Raw genomic sequence first — 21,417 nt, 5'->3', positions numbered from 1 at the left:
AAGTTTTTTTAAGAAATAAAGGAAGATACTGAAATTTCCATTTCATGTATGAGATACCCCATTAAACTTAAGTAAATTTGAAATCAGTCCTTTAACATTCTTTATTTCCTGTTGGACATTTTAATTACCTCCTGGCTATTTCTTGTAATATAAAAGCTTTTCTCATTTCCTCCAGCTATATCAATTGCATAAGCATACTTGACTTTTTCATGTTTGTCTTAATATAACCACTTAGTATTTCAGACTTTCTTTTTATTTTAGGGGTTTTTTTTTTTGTTGTTGTTGTTGTTTTTAATTATTCCTATCAGAAGGATACCCTTACGTGCCTAACAGCTTAGCTGTTTCTCTCCCAGCTGATAAATGACAAACTATACCTGGTAGTGGTGTTAACCTGTTGAATCTTAGTACCTGTCTGTCACTGTCCTGCAGCAAAGCTTTGACTGTTTGTGTTTTGTTTTTTTTTCTTGTGGGTTTTTTTCTTTTGGCATATTGTGTGACATTTTGGTTTTTGTTGTGGTGTTTCTGACTCTTTGTGCCTTTCCTTTTGTGTTTGTTTTCCCTCCTTTTCTCAGTTTGCAGCGGGGCCTCGACCTGCCCATCATCAGGTACTGTACCCTTGCCCCTTCACTATCACCCGTAATACTAGGCGGGGGTGCCAGTAGCTGCTGACTCTGAGAATGCTGCCGTTCCAGGGGCCGCTCCGCTGCTCTCTCCAGGAGCTGCAGCCTCGTGGGCTCCTCTTCTCATTCTTCACTAACCTCACAGCACTCTGTGCGTAACAGACCCATTCCCTTCTGTTTATGGGAGTTTTTTCCCTCAAAATAATTGCTCTGAATGTAGAGAACCCTGACATTTTTTTGATAAATTAACCCCCCCCCCCCGATTTTGTGGGTATCTGTACTGTTTACATTTAACTGAGTGGAACAGGCAACATTCTAAGGGTTTTCTGTTAACATTCTGATGTAACTTGTATTGATGTGTATAAAATAGCATTAGTATTTCTAAAACCACTTACTCTCAGTTGCTAACTGAAATCTAACATCCAGTTAACAATAACATGTATTCATTTGCTGCATAGAGAATTATCCTTAGCCTGTTGGTTCTTTTAAATGAAGTGATTGTTTAAATTAATATCCAAAAATGTATCCACTAACACTAATTTATTTAGCAGGAATATACTAGAGGAGGTGGTTTGGGGAGAAAAAGACTTTTGCAGGGCTTTTCCCTCCGAGTAGTTTTTGATAGAGTGTTCTGAAACATTTTCTTCTGCTATAGTAGAAGGGGCATAGACTTTAGAGTTGTACAGATCTGGGTTCTTATTACCACCATATTATCATGTAACCAGCTGTTTTAACCAGATCTTTTTCTGAGCCTCAGTTCCCTCCTATGTAAAATGGGGATAAATACCCTTTACATTAGAGATAAGATTCCTAAGGCATCTGACACAAAGTGAACAGTCAATAAGTGGTAGCTGTTTTTAATATTATTATGCAATATAATATGGTTTGATAAAGCAAGAGAAAAGTTACCAGTGTTTACCTGTGTTATCATAGTTAGAATTCTTACTACTGAGTAAATGGACATTGTTTCATTAAAGGATTTCTTTGTCTACCCGTGATTTAATACAAGGCTCTGTTTCTCAAAATACAGTCTTTCCAAGTTAGAGGATGTAAAAGCCAAGCAAAATCTGAGATTCCAAAGACACTTTGCAGGAGAACTCCGAGGTGATTGTATGAAGTGGATGGCAGTTCTTTGGATTAGATGAAGAAATAAAACTCGGGTAGTTTTTAGTATCAACAGACAGTATTGTTAAAGTACTTGAAGAGCTTGGCATTTGGTGTCAGCTAGACCTAGGTTTGACTCTTCTTTATTAACTGAGTGGTTTGGGGTAAGTTATTCACTGCTCTCAGCCTTTGTTTTCTCATTTGTGAAAGGGGCACTGTATTAATACCCATCTTAGGACTGATAGGAACAGTAAATGAGGGAGTGCAAGTAAACTGATTAGCAATGTTTAGCACATACCAAGAATATATGGGGTAAGATTACTAATAATTTAAAAAAAAAGATAATCTCTTAAGTTAAAAAGATTGATTATTAATTTTAAAAAATGTTTAGTCGAGGACCATAGAGGCCAGGCTTAAATTTTAGTCAGGGATCAATCCAGTAAGACCACTAATAGAAAAATCTGGGATATCTCTGTTCAAGAAGTAGAGTAGAAAGAAACTGTTGTTTAAGTAAAAACATTTTTGAACTCCTTCATATAAGGCTAAATGTCTCTATTATTTCTATTCAATAGTGATGGTCCTCAAAGGGGGATGTTGTATTTAAGCCTTTACAAATGGTCTTTTTTGGGAAAATCTGTCTTCTGAACTTTCTTCTGAACCTGAAGTCTTATGATATGCTTTGTCGTTCTTCCATTTCAAAAATCAAGGAAAACTTTAAGGAGTCTTGTGACAAGAGGTTGATTTCAGTTCTAAAATCATTTTTCATGTGTAATAGGACTCACTCAAAAAAGTATTGGCAGATTGGTCCTTTATCTAGCTATAGGATGATACTTGTGAAATTATGGCGTGTTTTAACCATTAAAAAAATTGGAATCACGTATGTGTGTATACTTATTACTTATTCATCAACAAGGAAGATAATGACTTCCTGACACTAGTTCTTAAAGATAGATTCTTGAGATGCAGCATAAATACAGAGCATTGCTTTTGGATACAAAAACTTTAGGTATCTGGGTGTTTTTACTCTGGCATTCCCCTCTTTCTAAATGCCAGTTAGAATTTTTTCATTACACCACAGAGAATTAAGTAAGGAAATAATGTGACTTTGGTTGAGGCAGTAGCAGTAATGAGTGACCTTGGAGAACTAGAGGAGGGAGGGGCTTGGTGTTGAAGTGAGGACTGCTGAGCAGGAGCTGGCTGAACCAGTATTAACGGCATAGAGCATGTTAGAAAGAGTTCGCTCTTCTGTGTCCATAGATGTACAGACTAGTTTGGTTTGTTTCACCGTGGAATAGATATTGGCATTTTGGGTGGGATCACCAGTTATGAAAAGCTTCCCTGTAAATTACAGTTCATTAGGCAACCTTAGGGCTCTAAGTGCCAGTAGGATTCCCCAGTGACAATTAAAAAACAAAACAAAAACACCTTCATACATTTCCAAATAACCCCAGTGGAGGTGATACTGTTTCTCATTTGAGAATCACTGGCTGAAGTCGGTATTTAAAATGATCTCCTCAGATCTAACGACAGTTAGAGGTTCATAGAGGAGATGCTCATAAGACAAAACCGTACGTAGAGACTTGTATAGTGAAATCAGTACAGTGAAAAACATTGAGTGGTTTACAGAGAATACGTTTTTAAAGGGAAAACATCTGTGTCCTATATTAGTTTTGGTTTGTTGTGAATTGAAGGCACAAGTGGTTTTTTCAGTTATGGTGGTTTCCTTTGACCAGAAAGCATTAAATTGAGAGTTAGAATTAGTGAATAGGTTTCTCACTTTTCCTTTATTGCATTGCATTGTTCATCAGTGGCTCCCTTTCTGATCACATATCCTTTCATGCTTTGATCTTTTTTCAGAAAATAATTTGATTGATGCTGGATGATGTTCCTATGATTGCTGTTTCCAAAGTCCAACAGTAAATACATAACTTTTTGTGAATGCTTAGTAACAATTGTTTCTCTGAACATTATGAAGAAAATAAGTACTGTTGTTTCGATAAGCTAGTTGCGGGTAATTGCTTGTGAAAAGAAAACATGATTGTCCAGGCTAGTAATCTAGGACCTATATATATATATATTTTTTTTTTTTTTTTTTCTTCTTTGTACAAAGTGAAGTACCTGAATTGAAATGAAACATGTAAGATTTTGGATAGCAAATCTTTTTAGTTTAATAGAACCAAGAAACTGTTACAGAATGTATTTCTTGGGACTGCTTTTATTTAGAATATGTTTATGTGTGGCCAGCCAGTGTTCTTATTTAGTCCTTCTAGTCAGGGATACCATGCTCTAGTTAGAATTATGTCAGCCATGTCTTCTTCCAGTGTCATTAGTTTTTGGCTTTTGCAGAAATTCTTCAGGTTAATTAGGATGTTCTTTTCTTTTTGGCGTTTTGCAGTCCGAAGACAGCTTTAGATTAGAATAACAGTTTTCTTCAAGGGTGAAAGAAGTACTAAGTAATTTTATATGCGAACACCCTTGGCTTGAGAAATATGTCAACTATTTTTACTCTGGTGTTTGAAAATCCCAAGGTAATTAGAAACTGAAAGAACAGAACAGAACGTACACTCATAAGTGAAACAAGTCACTTGGTATAATGTAGATTCTGACTTGTGTTATTTTCATGTTTGGTAGCTGAAATTTGTGTAGTTGTGGTTTGAAGTTACTTGTGTTCCTGTCCTTATTTTACTTTTGGGTTTCACAACAGAGATCAAGTGTTGGTTTTATACTACGGCTGAGTAGTCTTTGCATTTTGAGGAAGACCAGGGAATTGGTATATTTAAGAGTGTTCATAAAACAAAAAATATTCTGCGGCGTGTCGATACGTGATTTTAGTTCACATAGTATTCACAAGTGTTGGAGAATATGCCATATTCAGAGCAATTGGAGTTAGTATAAACAAATAAAAGCTTCATAAAACACAATAGTATTGGGCATCAAGGAAATATGTTACCTGGTGGCCAGCATTGAAACTGTGTGTGTGTTTTCCTGTTGTAGTTCTGTTCTTGTTGCTAAAAGATTAAAAGAAAACAGCTGGCTTATGTTGTTGTTGTGTTGTGTTTTTTTCCATTATGACCCTTAAAGGTTTTTGTACTCAAAGTTGTGCTATTATATTTGAAGTCTTAGTTTCTGGTTGAGAAATATTTGTATTGCTCTAGGCACTTTCTTAAATTTGGAAAGTAAAATAAATGAAGGCTTAGGGCTTGCCTCTGGGGCCAGACCTGGCATATCAGAGTTTAATGGATATTACTTAGAAATCAGATCAAGCATTTATGCAGTCTTATGACCAGTGCTTAGATTTTTCAGAGTTTAAGTCAGTCATGGGCAATTTTATCTGGTGCCTTACTCACAAAAGCATTGTAAGGTTACAGCAGAGATAGTAAAGAAAATATAGGTTAGAAGTTGGCATAACGGGGAATCTTAGCTTTACTGCAAACTAACTTTGAGCATCAGATTTCTTATCTGAGAAATGATAAAACGTGCTCATAAATGATAAAGTATTGAAGTATTACAACAATAGCACCTATTTCCTAAGGGTGTTGTGAGCATCCCAGTGCCTGCCTGTCACGATCCCTTGCGCATAATAGATCCTTGGTAAATGTCAGTTTTCTTTAGCAATAAGACAGCCTGCCTTTCTTCTCCCTTTTCTCAGCCTATTTTTACCTATGAGTAGAGTGTTCTACAAGGATGTTCCTTTCCCAGACTCTACATTATGATCAGACAGAACACCTTCTGTTCCTGACAGAATCCTTAGGGTTTTGTTTTTTGTTTTTTTGTCGGCCATCTGACGTAATCCTCTAGGGCAGTACTTTCTAATAGAACTTTCTGTGATGGTGAAAACGTTCTGTGTCTGTACTGTTCACTATAGTAGCTACTAGTCACATGTGGCTGTTGAGCACTTGAACTGTGCAATGCAGTTGAAGAACTGAATTTTTAATTTAATGTTAATTTAAGTAATCAAATATGGCTAGTGGCTATTGTATTGGAAAACTCAGCTCTAGGGTTTACATCTTCCAATTCTTAATGAAATGTTGAAGTATGTGATATTGGCCACATGCAGGGAAGATACACAAAGAATTTAGAATGTAATAGCCTTCATTATAAATTATTGTAAGTCAGTAGAATCTCTGGTTGATACTTGAGTGATATCCCATTATGTGGACTCTTTACTGCTTGTCCCTTTGTAACTTGCCAGAAAATCATAGCACTGTTATTTTCTCCAGAGTACTTCAGAATTTTTGAAGATATTAATCTAAAAAATTCATAATTGCAAATCTTACTGTTCTTCCAGGAGGCTGAACAATAAATTGCAGAAAGCTAGGTGTTTCAGAAGCATATTTTCGATACGGTTTTTATTGCTTTGCAAGTTAGTATTCAGTAGTTTTTTTCCCGCGTGGGAACTAATGTGATTGAATATGATTTTTCTAGTTGCTAAAAATGAATAGGTAATTTTCAGAGAACTTCTTTTTAACACTTTTTTATTATATATGGAAATCTGTGACTTTTTTTCTTTCTCTTTTTTTAAGTTTATATATTTGTTTTGAGAGAAAGAACAGGGAGAGAGACAGAGACAGAATCCCAAGCAGGTTCCACCCTGTCAACGTGGAGCCCGACTTGGAGCTCAAACTCCCAAACCGTGAGATCATGACCTGAGCCAAAACCAAGAGCCAGACAGTTAACTGACTGAGCCACCCAGGCACCACCGGAGAACTTTTTTTTTCTTTTAAGTTTGTTTATTTAGAGAGAAAGAGAGAGAGAGAGAACATGCACACAGAGGACAGGGGCAGAGAAAGAGGGAGAGAGAGAATCCCAAGCAGACTCTGCTCTGTCAGCACAGAACCCGTGAACCGTGAGATCAAGACCTGAGACAAGAGTCGGATGCTTAACTAACTGAGCCACCCAGGCGCCCCATGAGAACTTCGAGGTATTATGTAGATTTTAGAGATCCCCTTGTCTTTTGATGATTTTAGAAAGGGGAATTCATGAGAAGTGATATAATTACCAGCATCTTCAAAAAACAATTATTACTAATGTGTCCAGGAAACTTTTGGTAATGATATCATTATCACATCTGTAGAAGGATTTTCTAAGAGGTAACATTTTTCCTCTGGCTTCTGGAATGTTTCAGTGGAAGTCTGCTATCACAAGTACTCTAAATTTAGCCTCTCTTTTAAATGTGCCTTAGCCCTTTGGAGCTTCCCAAAGTACTACCTCAAATGAGGGCTGATGCTTTTCTTTGCCATCCTCCTGGTGTATTAGTAGACAGTTGGAAGATAAAAGACTTTTATTTATTTATTTATTTATTTATTTATTTATTTATTTTTTAACGTTTATTTATTTTTGAGACAGAGAGAGACAGAGCATGAATGGGGGAAGGTCAGAGAGAGAGAGGGAGACACAGAATCTGAAACAGGCTCCAGGCTCCGAGCTGTCAGCACAGAGCCCGACGCGGGGCTCGAACTCACGGACTGCGAGATCATGACCTGAGCCGAAGTCGGCCGCTTAACCGACTGGGCCAGCCAGGCGCCCCAAAAGACTTTTAACCCAGATTGAAATCCAGTTTGGAGATGATACTTGTGTTGTACACAATTCCTCCCTTCTTAACCTAGTCTTTTTCAGCATTTTCATCAGTGACTTGGTTAAATGATATGCCTGTCAAATTTGCTGATGCTTATGTGGTTTTGACACTGCATGATGTATTCAGACTCTAAAAGTATCTCTACAGTCTGAAATGATGGGTTGAAATTTGCCAGCTAATTTTTTTTTTTAATTTTTAAAAAAATTTTTATGTTTATTTATTTTTGAGAGAGAGAGACAAAGTGCAAGTGGGGTAGGAGCAGAGAGGGAGGGAGACACAGAATCCAAAGCAGGCTCCAGACTCTGAGCCGGGGGCACAGAGCCTGATGTGGGGCTCGTACTCACCAACTGTGAGATCATGACCTGAGCCGAAGTTGGATGCTCAACCAATTGAGCCACCCAGGCATCCCTAAATTTGCCAGATAAATTTTCAAAAGAACAATATGCAAGATTCCCTTGTATGTTCCTGTACAAGAACACCTCTTTATAAGTACATACAAAAGTGAAGAGCATGACTTTATTTTTAGGATATATGTAAAGAAGACTGAAGGGTTTTTAAAAGATTGTATGTAACTCAGTACCAATCAGTAGTAAAATGTGGTTGACAGAAGCTCTTCTGTTGTTCTTGGTTTTATTAGTAGAAATGTAGTCAGCCAGAATCAGAGACAGATGTTTCTCTTTCATTTAGCAACAGATACATTTATTGAGTGAAGCCAGGTATGTTCTGGGAAGACGCCACCTGGATAGTTGTGTTTGGTTCTCTATTTAGTCAGACTTGGAGCAGTGGAAACCTATTGAGAGAAACCTGAAGACGGAATTCAGAATCTTGGTTCAAGGGATAGAACGTGGAGGGTAATGATTGGCTTTGAACAAAAAGTAGACGGTGTGAAAGTTGGCAGTGATGGCTGTCTTCAGATAACTTCCATGGTAGAAGGATTTGACGTTGATGTGATTTTAGGAATAGTTATTGGACCAGAGGGTAGATGACACAGAGAGAGAAATTTAGAGCCAGTAGAAGGGAAGACCTCTGCTGTGTCAGAACTCCATTTAACAATGAAACGGAACTGTGTCTTGGGTTGCTCAAGTTTCATAACCTCAAGGCCATTTCATATAAGAGATTTAAACTGTAGGTATGTGGTTAGATTAAATGGCCTGTACTGTCCTCACATCCAGGTGAGTTTGATTCTTTTAATGATTCTTCATCACTCATTAGACAGGCAAAGGGATTCTGAAGCATTGCAAGCAGTTTGGGAAGGCCCATTCACGTTTACACCTTCTTTTTCATAACCTGTGGTTTTCTGCCATGCCCACCCACAGATTTTAAATTTCCTGTCCGACTATTAAATCATAATCTAAATTCACAGTTGAATGGCTAGGAGAGAGTGCAAAAAAGAGAATTCATCTCTTTTTATGTCTTTGTTTTTCCAGCCATTACACCTTTTCTAGTTCTATTGATACTAGAATCTTGTGTGTGTCTGCACACACATGCTGCGGGAGTGGGGAGCGAGGGAAGGAGGGTCGGAAGGAACTTCTTAAAGGGGAAAAATAAGCTCCAGATCGCCTGCCCCTGTAAAAATCTTAATGCAGTGAGATTGAGTAAAAGTAGGTCTGTTAAATGTTGTACCAAGCATGTAAAAGCATATGAACAGGTATCAGTTACTTTAAGGGAGATAGAGAATTAGAATCTTACAGGTAGAAGTAATTTGTTTTCCTGAAGAATAAGCATGAATTTTGTGAAGTAACCGATAGAGCATTTTTCTTACCAGGAATCAGTTCTGGTTGAGGGATATGCAGCCCTTAGTGCATTGGATAAAGGTCTCAACACATCCCTGCAGCCTTTGAAAAAATGTCTTCTGACTGACAGTTGTTGGAAAATATGAGGGGTGTTCCACTTCGTGAGAAGTGGAGTGTGTAACAATTAAAGTTAGAGACCTAAACCTGACTGTGTTTAAATTACGGATAGGAGACCTTTAGTAAGGTACTTGATCTCCAGTCCCTCAATTTTCCCTTATATCTAATGGGAGTGATAATAGTACCTGCCTTAGAGGTGTGTTGTGAGAATAATTTAATATATATGTAAAAGGTTTTGAGTGGTTGCTGGTAGGTAGTAAGTGCTATATAAATCTCCACTCTTATTTAGTGTGCATATATGAATACATTTTTCTACATTGCTTCAAAGCTGAAATCTTAGTGTATTAAAAAAAGCATGTCTACATAACCACAAATTTTGTGTTTTATTGAGTTCAGCTGCACATTAATATTAGCAGTAATATTAACAGTAATATCGTTTCTTTTTTTAAACCACTGAAGAAGATAGTCTTACTGCTATTCCGAATCCTCCTTGAATCAGCTGTAATCGCAGTTACTGTAAACAGAGTGGTTAAAAACCCCAGCAGAGGAGTTGGAAAAGAGTGCCAAGAAAAGGACTCGCATATAGTAAACTGTTAGAATTGTGGGGAAACTCTGACCGTATCTGCTTTTCTTGCTCTATACAACTCAATAGCATTGTGTCTCTTCAGGCAGTAAATACTTTGACAGAATTTGATGATAATATAACCACAGTAGATCATCACCTGTTCTGTTTGATACTGTCCTTATCTTGGCTGCCCTCTAGAGTTGGTGGAAAAGGATCTTACAGGAGTAAGATTTCTGTCTACTATATCTAATATCTAGTAATGCTCAATTAGTTGAGCAGAGGAATGACTATTCTCTCCTTGAGACCTGTAATAGTTCTGTGGCCCCCAATACATTAACCAAGTTATAAAAATGCTTAAGTTCATTCCTAAAATATGTTTATAGCTCACATACATTGATGAGTGATAGATTTTACCTGCTGTGTAATTCAGAGAAGTGAAGTCTAGGGTGGAAAGCTTACTAGTTCAGTGTTCTTGGTTGAAGTCAACAGAAATTCTTGTGTCTGTTACCAAAACTGTGTCGGTGGAAATAACTAGAAGACTATTGCTGTTGGTGTGGTCCCAGCCCAGGTTCCTGTATTACCAACTTTGCTTCTTGTACTTTCTTTTCATCTCCATCAGCTACTCTCTATGGCCTCCCTCATTCACTCCATTCTCCTGCTGTACTGTCTGTTGTTTTTCTGTGACTTAATCTCTTTAGGGCTTTCTTTGTCCTGGGTTATGAAGGCCAAATGGGGATGAGCCTTGGGCACTGGATCCTAATCCTTCCGATTGAGCACAGGATGAAAAGTTATTTCTTCTATCACATTTGGGTAGCTTGATGCTTAAGAAGAGTAAGACAGGATATGACCAGAGTGGGCCCACAGGTCAAAGCTCATCCTTGCCTTTATTTGGGCCAGTAGAAGTACTCATGTCTGGAATATGAAACAACTCAGGAGATTTTGGAGCTAGACCACATTTTAAGAATAGTTTTATATTTCCCCATTTTAAAGCTTTAAGTGGCCTCTTATATACTGTGGTAGTGGAGAGGTTCCTGTCCTGAAGGGTCTGATAAATTTTGAAAAGCCTAGTTATTTCTTAGGACTTCTGTAAACTTTTTTTTAAATTAATTTATTTATTTTGAGAGAGTGAGCGAGTCAGGGAGGGGCAGAGAGAGAGGGAAAGAAATAGAATCCCAAGCAGGCTCTTTGCTGTCAGCATGCAGACCAATGAGGGGCTCGATCTCATGAACCATGAAATCAACAAGAGTCGGATGCTTAACCAACTGAGCCACCCAGGCGCCCCTGTAAACTTTAAAATAATGAATGGCACTTTTATTATTACCTCTTTTCTCCATTAAAAATGGAGAGTGGATCATAGAGAAGCTGAATAACTAATGCCAAATTACATAATGGGTGTCTGTAGAGCCAATAGTAGGAATCAGTAGTCCCAACTGTACTTGTGCTAATAAGTAGACATATCCTCTCAAGCTGTTATAACTTGTGGCTACTACTAGAATATTTTTGCCACTGGATTTATTTATTTTCAATTAAATATGATTTGATTCTTCAATTCCATGTGTCCTTGAATTCTCAAGTGGAGAATTGTCATTCTGATTTTCTAATCTTCCTTCTTTTCCTGTTATTACTAAATACAAAGATATTTTTGTTGAGCTGCATGCTATGTCCTACCCCTTCCTACTGATCTATAAGCTTTTCCATTGGCTTTCTTTCTATTTCCTGCTGCTTTCTTGCTTCATAATTGAAGGGAGGATTCAGACCCATCCAGGTAACAACTACTAGTTCTGCATGGCCTCTTTATTGCTCTAGTCCCTTATTATTATTACAGTGAGACAATTACAGTTGATTGTTGCTGATGATTATACATGCATTTATGGTGGGAATTTACAATTGATATATTGTTTCAAGGCTTGTAAGCCTGCAGTGAGAACCATAAATGACCACAGGTACTGGCTGCTATTTGATACATTTGAGTTCTCTTCCTTCCAGACCATTCTTAAGTCTGTCTAGATTTGTCACTTCTCTTGCAAACTATTCAAGAAAGTAAAATTGGATTCGATTTAATATGGGTTGCCACTTTTTAGGAAAGGAAGGCCATTCCCATCACCCTATAGGTAGTTTTAATTTAACTTGACTGAGATGAAAGTATTTATATCCAGGTTGATTTCTTGTTCTTCTAAATATTTTATAAATTACTTGAATGGTAGTTTTTAGGTGACTGCTTTTAATTTTTAATAAGTTGATTATGAGCCACCTACTCTTAGTGAAATAATCAGTACTTTTATATAGTAGAACGAGTTTTAGAGAGACAAGCTTTTGTTACATTTTATCACAGATTTTAAAATTAATAATTATGGTATAGAATTTTTAGTTTAAATTAGCTGAGACTTCATTTTAAAAGTGAGACCGCCCTGTTTTCATATGTGTGACAGCATTGATCAAAACTTGACTTAGTGTGCCTAGTGTAGGATATGTTTTTTGATCCCAGCCATAGACAGTTTGTCTCTTTCCATGTACATTGTATTTTCAATTAAAGTTGATAACCTTTTTATTAGTGGAAAAGAGGAGAAAGCTCAAGATAGTAAAATTTATGTATTTCCCTTTGTAAAAAATATATATATAAATATTTGTTTCTCCCCTCCTCAGTTTTTTCAGAGGCCTCAGATACAGCCTCCTAGAGCTACCATCCCGAACAGCAGTCCTTCCATTCGTCCTGGTGCACAGACACCCACTGCAGTGTATCAGGCCAATCAGCACATCATGATGGTTAACCATCTACCCATGCCGTACCCAGTGCCCCAGGGCCCTCAGTACTGTATCCCACAGGTAAAGTATCTCTCAGGTCTGTGTGGTCCAGCAGTAGAGTGGGGATTTACTCACATTCTCATCAGAGGAAGCAGGTAGGGTGGGTGATCGCAGTGGTTTTTTAGTAACATATATGTGAACTTTCTTGTTGGTTATAAGTCTCGCCATTTTGTCATTTTCCATAATATTGTAAGGAGATATTTCTACATCTCTTTACTTAAGTTTTTCTAAGCTGTTAGAGGAATTATTTTTATCTCCTGGCTTTCCCCCATCCCTTCCTCACATCCAACTTCTCTAAAATAGACTCAGTAATTAATGCTGTTCCTGTGATATCATTCAATTTCGTTGAAAGCTACCAGCCTGAAATAATTTTACAGTGAGCTGATGTCGGTCTGTGCACTGATTTGCTGTAAGGTTTTACCTAATGCATATCTTTCTCTCCATCCTCACTGCATCTTGATGGCAAGCAAACATTTTTAAATGTATTTAACCAAGTGTTTTCATTTTATTTAAGTAATTCTCTTATATATACACACACATACACACAGCTCTTTATTTATTTTATAGTAAGCTACCTTCATATTATTTATAAATGTCTTTAATTTCTTTTTTCTAGTACCGTCATAGTGGCCCTCCGTATGTTGGGCCCCCACAACAATATCCAGTTCAACCACCAGGGCCAGGGCCTTTTTATCCTGGACCAGGACCTGGGGACTTCCCCAATGCTTATGGTAAGTATGTATGAAATATTGAGCAAGTTCTACTACTTTGTTGTGTTTTATTTCATTTTGTTGTTTTGCTAATCAGTTTAGGCAGTGAGGTTTAGTGGTGTAAGGAATTTTTAAATAAAATGTTGCAAACAGTTCTGACCTGAAAGCCTTTTAGAGAATGGCTTACCAGGAAAGAGTATTAACAGAAATATATTTAGTTAATGACATCTTCTGAAAGAGCTGGTAATTGGAAAGAACCCATGTCTCAAGGTTCTGATATCTGAAACCAAATCATCATTACCTGGATTTTTACTGGATTTTTGCTGGTAGAATAAACATACAATTGACTATTGAACAGCACGGGTTTGGACTGCATGGACTCACTTATATATGGATTTTCTTTTCAGTAAATACAGTATGGTGTTATAAATGTATTTTTTCTTCTCTATGATTTTCTTAATAATGGTTTTTTCCAGCTTTTTTGTTAAGACTGTGTACATGTAGTATATGTAATGTATAAAATATGTGTTAATCAACTATTAATTGGTAAGGCTTCTAATCAGCAGTAGGCTATTAGATGAAATTTTGAGAATTCCAAACTTATACATGGACATTGGCCTGGATGCAAGGGAGCCGAGTGTGCCCCTTACCTGTGCATTGTTCAAGGGGCAACTATACCTTATCTCCCTTCTGTGATTTCTTTTTGTCCAATAATTTATCACCATTTATCAAAGCCTTTGTTAATGTTTTCCTACTAGCATGTACTATCCACAAAGGCAAGGAATTTTGTTGTTTTGTTCACTGCTATATCCCTAGCACCTAGAGCAGTAACTAGTAGGCTGTTGGGGTAGGATGACTGAGTACAACTTTCAAAATGATACACTGTTAAAATGATACACTTTATAGCTTCATTAAGTGTCTCAAGTATGTATATATAAGACACAGCTTTATTGAAGTATTTTTACTAAGAAATATTTGATATTTTCAAAACAACACATACTACCTACATGTGTTATTTTTGTTTTAAGTAGACTCCATGTCCGATGTGGGGCTTGAACTCATGACCCTGAGATTAAGAATTGTATACTCTACCTACAGAGTTAGCCAGACACTCCCATGTATGTGTTTTAGAGTAAAATAATACATGTGCATCACCAGCTCTGACATAGAATGTTGCCAGGATTATCGAAGTGTTCCTTGTTTGCTCCTTCAACTTCATTTGAACTTGTAGTTTTCATACCACCTCAGTGCCTTGGTATTGGCACTTATTCTGCAAATTTAAATCCAGTTAAGATCGTTTAAGGGCGCCTGGGTGGCTCCGTCGGTTAAGTGTTTGACTTCAGCTCAGGTCGTGATCTCACGGTTTAAGAGTTTGAGCCCCGTGTGGGACTCTGTGCTGACAGCTCAGAGCCTGGAGCCTGCTTTGGATTCTGTGTCTCCCTCTCTCTCTCTGCCCCTCCCCCGCTCTCACTCTGTCTCTTTGTCTCAAAAATAAATAGAACGTTAAAAAAATTTTTTAATAAACATAAAAATAAATAAAATAATTTTTTTTCATCTTTATGTATTTATTTTGAGAGAGAGAGAGAGAGCGAGCACAAGCAGAGGAGGGGCAGAGAAAGTGGGAGAGAGAGATTCCCAAGCAGGCTCTGCACCATCAGCTCAGAGCCTAATGCAGGGCTCAATCCCGTGAACCGTGAGATCATGACCTGAGCTGGAATCAAGAGCCAGATGCTCAACCAACTGAGGCACCCAGGTGTCCTAGTTAAAATTATTTTTAAGTATAAAATTGACTGTTGATATTACCTAGAATTTATTAAGTGGAAAGAAAACTATAAGGTGAGATTGTCTGTCAGAGTAAACATGCTAAAATCCACAGGATTTTCTTTCAATCGCATGTTGCAAAGGGAATGCAATTGTATATTCTAATTTATAAAATCAGTTTGAAAGATGTCTCACTAAATTCTAGTATGGAGGTACCTGGGTGGCTCAGTTGATTGAGCATCCAACTGTTGATTTTGGCTCAGGTCATGATCCCAAATTGGTGGGATCACACTCCATGTTGGATCCTGCACTGAGCATGGAGCCTGCTTGGGATTCTCCCTCTCCCTTCCCCCTTCCTCCTCCTTCCCCCCCCCCCCCCCCCGTGCCCTCCCTCTCTGTCTCTCTAAAAAAAATAAAAATACATGAAATCTAGTCTGTTTATTTATAAATAATATAAATGGCTTTTTGACTCAGAAAATGTCATTAAAATTCTATTATAAATCTGTGCTAGCCCCCTTTATTGCTCTTAATATTACTACAATATATATAGAAACAATATAGATGAGTTTATAAGTAGGGAAGTATTTTGCTGATTTGTGTATACAATATTATAACATATTTGGCTTTATTTCTATTATATACAGACCGTATTTGTTTATTTTCACAAAAAGCAGGATATTGAGGGGCAGTTATATCTCAGATATTGTTGATGTCTGTTCCCTTTGTTAGATATTCTTTCTTCCTGGGGAAATTCTTATGCAGATCCAATATCCATTAAGTAGGCAATTTGTCATCCAGATTAAAGCACTGTTTCCCTAGTTTCCTTAAGATGAGAAAAACGTCTTAAAATAATTTTTCGTTATGAAAGTAACCAAGTTAGTGATGAAAACTACAAATAATATAGAATATATGAAGTTGAAAGATCCAATTTTTCTCCCTACTCCTCTCCCTAAAGAAATAATGATTTAACAGATCAATACATACTTTTTCACTTACATTTAAATGATTTTTAATACAAATGGACATACACAATTTATAATGTTCTAAGACTTCCTGGTTCTCCCTCACCCCCTCACCACCCCCCCCCCCCCAATCTCACAATATATTCTTGGGCATCTTTCCATTTTATTATCTACAGAATTTCAAGCTACATAGTTTTCCATTTTAGCAATGAATCATAATTTATAATCCAGTCTTCTCATAGGAAGTTTACATTATCTTCATTATTTGGGCATATATTTTAGTTGTAAAGATTACTACTAGTTAATATGCTTTTCTGTCAGACTTAAAAGCTCTGATCTAGTAGTTTCCATTGATTATAGGTTCTTCAGCTATACCACCTTGAGGCAGCTGTTGTATCCTTATGGTCTAGAAGCCAAAAACATCCCCCTTCCTATTTTCTTTTCTTGGAATCTTCTCTTGGATCCATCTAATCCTGATGCCCCCCCTTTACTCTCTTTCCTCTTTTGCCCTAATCTTGGGTTCAGGTTAAAAGTGAATATAGAGGAGTACCTGGGTGGCTCAGTCAGTTAAGTGTCTTTTGATTTCAGCTCAGGTCATGATTTCAGGGTTTGTGGGATGGAGCCCTGTGTGTGCCCTCTGTGCTGTCAGCACAGAGCCTGCTTGGGATTCTCTCTCTCCTCTCTCTCCCTGCCCCTCCCCTGCTCAAGCTCTTGCTCTCTCAAAATAAATTAACTAAAAAAAAAAAAAAAAGCTAACTAATCTAAATCCTGTGTATTTAAATTATGTAAAAGTGTGCACGTGGACTGAAGTGGCTAACACAGTTTTTTAATTTTTAAAGAATTGGGGCCCCTGGGTGGGTTTGTCAGTTTAATGTCCAACTCTTGACTTCAGCTCACATCATGATCTCATGGTTCATGAGTTTTGAGCCCTGCATTGGACTCTGTGCTGGCAGTGCAGAGCCTGCTTGGGATTCTCTCTGGCTCTCTACTCCACCCATGCTCTTTCTCGGTCAGTCTCAAAATAAAGAAAGAAATAAACTTAAAAAAAAAATAAATAAAAGGTATCAGGTATAGGGATCAGATCCTAATTCTCTGTTCTGAAGGACAGCAGTCCTATCTTCTAGGGCAGAGGACCTTCCTCTGGCTGAACTGGTGAGGAACGAATCCTAGTCTCATTCCTTCCTGCCTACTTTTCAGAATTCTTAGTTCTTAGTCCTTAGCTTTTAGTTCATTCTAGTATACTAACATTTTATTCCTCTCTTGGGTTTAAATCTTGAAGCAGTGATTCTCAAAGATTATTTTTACTTGCCATGAAGTTCAGTAATCAAGATCATAGAATTCTAATTCTTGCAGTGTTTTTACAGTGTTGTGGAAAAATAACTAATGAGTAGTATTTGCTCAATGTCATTTTTCAGGTTTTCTCTTATTGCTGTTTTCTTAAATATTTCGATGCCTGTTATAGCAGGAAAGTACCTCAGGAAGACTAAAATTATTTCCAGGCCAACACTAGGGGTGATGGCCCAAGGTGTAAAAAATTAGGTTTGGGAACAAAGAGGTGTGGTTAGCAGTGACAGTGATACTGAGAAAGATAAAAAAAAGTTTGAGAATTTACCTGGTAAAAGGTCCCGTTCTCCCTTGCTTCAAACCAGCATACTTTTCCTTTTTTTTTTTTTTTAACTCTATCATGTGATTTCTCCCTCCCCCTTTCATTTTCATTCTACTTTTTTCCTGAGCTTCATGGTGATTGGGTATGATATTCAGTTTCTGAGAACTGAGAGATTTGTTCATTGTTCCCCATGATGCATAGAGGTGGGAAACTTTACGGCATCTTAAGTTGAATTTGATTGTGTATTTGTGTAGTGTTAATATTTTGATTATTGATGTGGTTGTATACCAACGTTACTATTCTTGGATATTACAGGATAAATTGGTGTTAATTTGCTAACCTGCATATTTAGCCACTATGTTTATTTTTTTTTCTATAGAAAATTTGAAGTTTTGAAAGGTTTTTGGAAGACCTGCAGTGTATAAGACAGTGTGTTAGGTAGGGGCTCCTGGGTTAAAGTAATGGCTAGATAGTGGCTCAGTCTGTCAAATGTCCAACTCTTGATTTCAGCTTCTCGTGATCTAAAGGTTCATGAGCCCAAACATCATTGGGCTCCACGCTGACAGTGCAGATCTGCTTAGGATTTTCTCTCTCTCCCTCTCTCTCTGCCACTTGCTCACACACACATTCTCTCTCAAAATAAATAAATAAACTTTAAAAAAAAGAAAAAAGACAAGGGCACCTTGGTGGCTTAGTCAGTTAAGCCTCTGACTCTTGGTTTCGGCTTAGGTCATTATCTTGGTGGTTTGTGAGTTCGAGCCCCACATTGGGCTCCGCACTGGTGTGGAGCCTGCCTCAGATTCTGTCCCTCTCCCTCTCTCTCTGCCACTCCCCTGCTCGTGCTCTTTCTCTACCTGTCAAAATAAATAAATAAACTTAAAAATTAAAAAAAAAAAAAAAAAAAAAAAAAGAAGGTGACATGCTAGGTATTTGTAGAATTTAGATGTTAAGATACTCTTCCTGCCTTTCAGGATTGTACAGTGCATTTATTTGACATTTGTGTTTAGGGTTTTATTAATGGGAAGAACTGTAAATGCTGACTAGACCATTGGTTCCCAGATTTTTCAATGTCCTGGTCAAATAAAAATTTTAAAAAGTAAAGTAAAATAAAAGAAGAAACATATAAGACTATTAGATTTTTTACTTTTGCCAGTAAGACTTGTAAAGAAAACGGCTATTTAATGTTAGTATCATTTCATATAGGAAGACTGTTTTAAAAACAAAGGAACAAGACTGAAATAATTTCAAAATAGTAACAGACCTTTCCAAAATGTCAAGTTGGCAAGCCTATAGTTGTGTCTCTGTGTGTGTTATCATAATGTGGTTATTCTTGTATAAATTTTGCCATATATCATTAATACATTTTGTGTAGACTAGGGTTTGGAGAACCACAGGGATCAGGATAAAAAATGTCAGCCCTTTTTCTATAAAGGGCAGTATTGTAGGTTTTGCAGGCCATTTGGTCTCTGTTGTTACAACTACTCAACTCTTGCCATTTATTTATGTATGTATGTATGTATGTATGTTTATTATTTATTTTGAGAGAGAGAGCAGGGGAGAGGCAGAGAGCGGGAGAGACAGAATCCCACGCAGGTTCCATGCCATCAGCGAGGAGCCAGATATGGGGCTCAAACTCATGAACCATGAGATCAGGACCCAAGCTGAGGTCAAGAGTCAGATGTTCATCCAACTAAAGCCACCCAGGTGCTCCAACTCTTGCCATTTTAGTGAAAAAGCAACCATAGATAATAGATAAAATATTGTATGTGAGTGTCTTCCAATAAAACTTTACAAAATAAATGGCATTGCACTGGATTTAGCTTCTTGGTGTTAGTTGCCATACCCCTGATGTAGATAAAAGTGCTACATTCCATGCATGAGAAGTTCAGGGACATTGAGTAACAGGCCTAATTGATAAATGGTATGCAAAAGTTATTCACATTTTTAATAGAATAAAATTTTTTTTGTTTTTTAAAAAAATTGTTTTTGAGGGAGAAAGAGAGAGGGAGACCGAGAATCCCAAGCAGTCTCCGCACTGTGAGCGCAGAGCCCAGTTCAGGGCTCAGTCTCACCAAACGTGAGATCATGACCTGAGCTGAAATCAAGAGTCTAACCCTTAACCGACTGAGCCACCTAGGTGCTCCTTAAAATAAATTTTTTTAATGTTTATTTATTTATTTTTGAGGCAGAGAGAGCACATAAGCAGGGAAGGAGCGAGAGAGAAAGAGGGAGACAGAGAATCCAAAGCAGGCTTCAGGCTCTTAGTTGTCAGCACAGAGTTCGATGCAGGCCTTGAACTCACAAACTGTGAGATCATGACCTGAGCTGAAGTCAGTCACTCAACCAGCTGAACCACCCAGGCGCCCCCAAATAAATGTTTTTAAATGCCTCTGACTATATAAGAAGTTTCATTAGTATATTCTAAAAGATAACCATTGTTTGGTAGGGTAGAATGCCTGCTCTGCTGGGGTCCACAGTTGACTTGATATTCTGCTGTGTTTAACTCTGTGAGATATCGTATGCTACCAGGTTTATTCAGCTGGTATTTATTATATGTGTATTATATGCCAGTCCCTATCAGAGTTATGTTTGACTCAGAACCGTTTCATTAGAACAATCTATATTTTTTCTTAAAGGGCTGATTCACCTTTTGGATCTTATTTCACTTAGTTTAAAAAATATGGCAAGGTGAGCAGATTGTGTTGCTTCTCTAGCAGCATTTGAAACCAATTTCAGGGGATTGTTTTCTGAGTTTTAGAACTAGTGACATTATACGGTAGTGAAGAATTGCTTATGTAAGCTTGATTTTGTTGGGCGCTGGGGTGGCTCAGTCAATTAGGCATCCACCTTCAGCTCAGGTGGTGATCTCATGGTTTGTGAGTTTTACCCCGCACCAGGCTCTCTGCTATCAGCACAAAGCCTGCTTTAGATCCTCTGTCCCTTCTCTCTTCTCCTCCCTCTCTCTGTCTCTCTCTCCCTCTCTCTCAAAAATAAACAAACATAAACAGAAATAAGATTGGCTACGGTGTTTTTCTACATTGAGTTTTTTGAAATCCTCATTACGCCCCCTGTTGAGATCTTCTCCAAATTTGATTGTGACCTACACAGTTCTGGTACTGCAAATCATATTGCTTCCAAGAAATTGCCACTTGAAGATTACTGTGATGATGGTGGGGATGGTTTGATGTTGATGATGACAGCGATGATAGAGCCAACGTTATTTGTTTATTAAAGTACCAAAAAGTTTGCCTGTGTTAACTATCTTCATACCTTCATTTTTTTCCTTCTTGTTCTTGTGACTCAGTATCAGTGCTCCTAACAAAGTCTAGTCTTCTACTTGAGCAGTAGATTGCAGCATTTACACATTTAAGGCTCCTTCTCCAGCTGTTCTTTTCTCCCCTTCTGGCATTATTATTTTCTTTCTCCCATCTGCTGGATTAGTCCTTTCAGCATATAGGTGTATGATTTCATTCATGTCCTTAAGGGGAAAAAAACAAACAAACATTTTTTTGCTTCTCTTAATTATAGCACAACTTTTAAGAAAAGGAGTTACCTGGGGTGCCTGGGTGGCTCAGTTGGTTGAGTGCCCGACTTCAGCTCAGGTCATGATCTCATGGCTCTTGGGTTCGAGCCCCGCGTCGGGCTCTGTGCTGACAGCTCAGGGCCTGGAGCCTGCTTCTGATTCTGTGTCTCCCTCCCCTCAGCTCCTCCCCTGTTCACACTCTGTCTCTCAAAATAAATAAAGATTAAAAAAAAATTTTTTTTAAAGAAAAAAAGAAAAGGAGTTACCTATGCTGAACTGTCTTCATTTCCATCTCATTCACTATTGGACCCACCCTAATCAGGAGGCATCCCCCTCACC

General features: G+C 37.7%; 1 protein-coding gene across 28 annotated transcripts in view; it reads left to right on the top strand.

The window, feature by feature from the left end:
* Window positions 1–21,417, top strand: part of EIF4G3 (eukaryotic translation initiation factor 4 gamma 3) — a 309,641-nt gene that overhangs the window by 157,283 nt on the left and 130,941 nt on the right. For 7 of the 28 annotated variants that reach the window (XM_053208300.1, XM_053208293.1, XM_053208287.1 and 4 more), the window contains 4 exons: window positions 573–605; window positions 11,459–11,479; window positions 12,358–12,537; window positions 13,133–13,247. In XM_053208300.1, the coding sequence (XP_053064275.1) occupies window positions 573–605; window positions 11,459–11,479; window positions 12,358–12,537; window positions 13,133–13,247 (349 nt within the window). Of the gene's footprint in view, window positions 1–572; window positions 606–11,458; window positions 11,480–12,357; window positions 12,538–13,132; window positions 13,248–21,417 lie in introns of those variants that run through there. The other 21 variants (XM_027060183.2, XM_053208299.1, XM_053208269.1 and 18 more) reach the window with 5 other exon arrangements.

This window comes from Acinonyx jubatus, chromosome C1, assembly GCF_027475565.1.
Source record: "Acinonyx jubatus isolate Ajub_Pintada_27869175 chromosome C1, VMU_Ajub_asm_v1.0, whole genome shotgun sequence".
In the NCBI taxonomy this organism is placed as follows: domain Eukaryota; kingdom Metazoa; phylum Chordata; class Mammalia; order Carnivora; family Felidae; genus Acinonyx; species Acinonyx jubatus.
The sequence above is the reverse complement of the archived record's forward strand: the minus strand, read 5'-3'. Positions and strand labels throughout refer to the sequence as shown.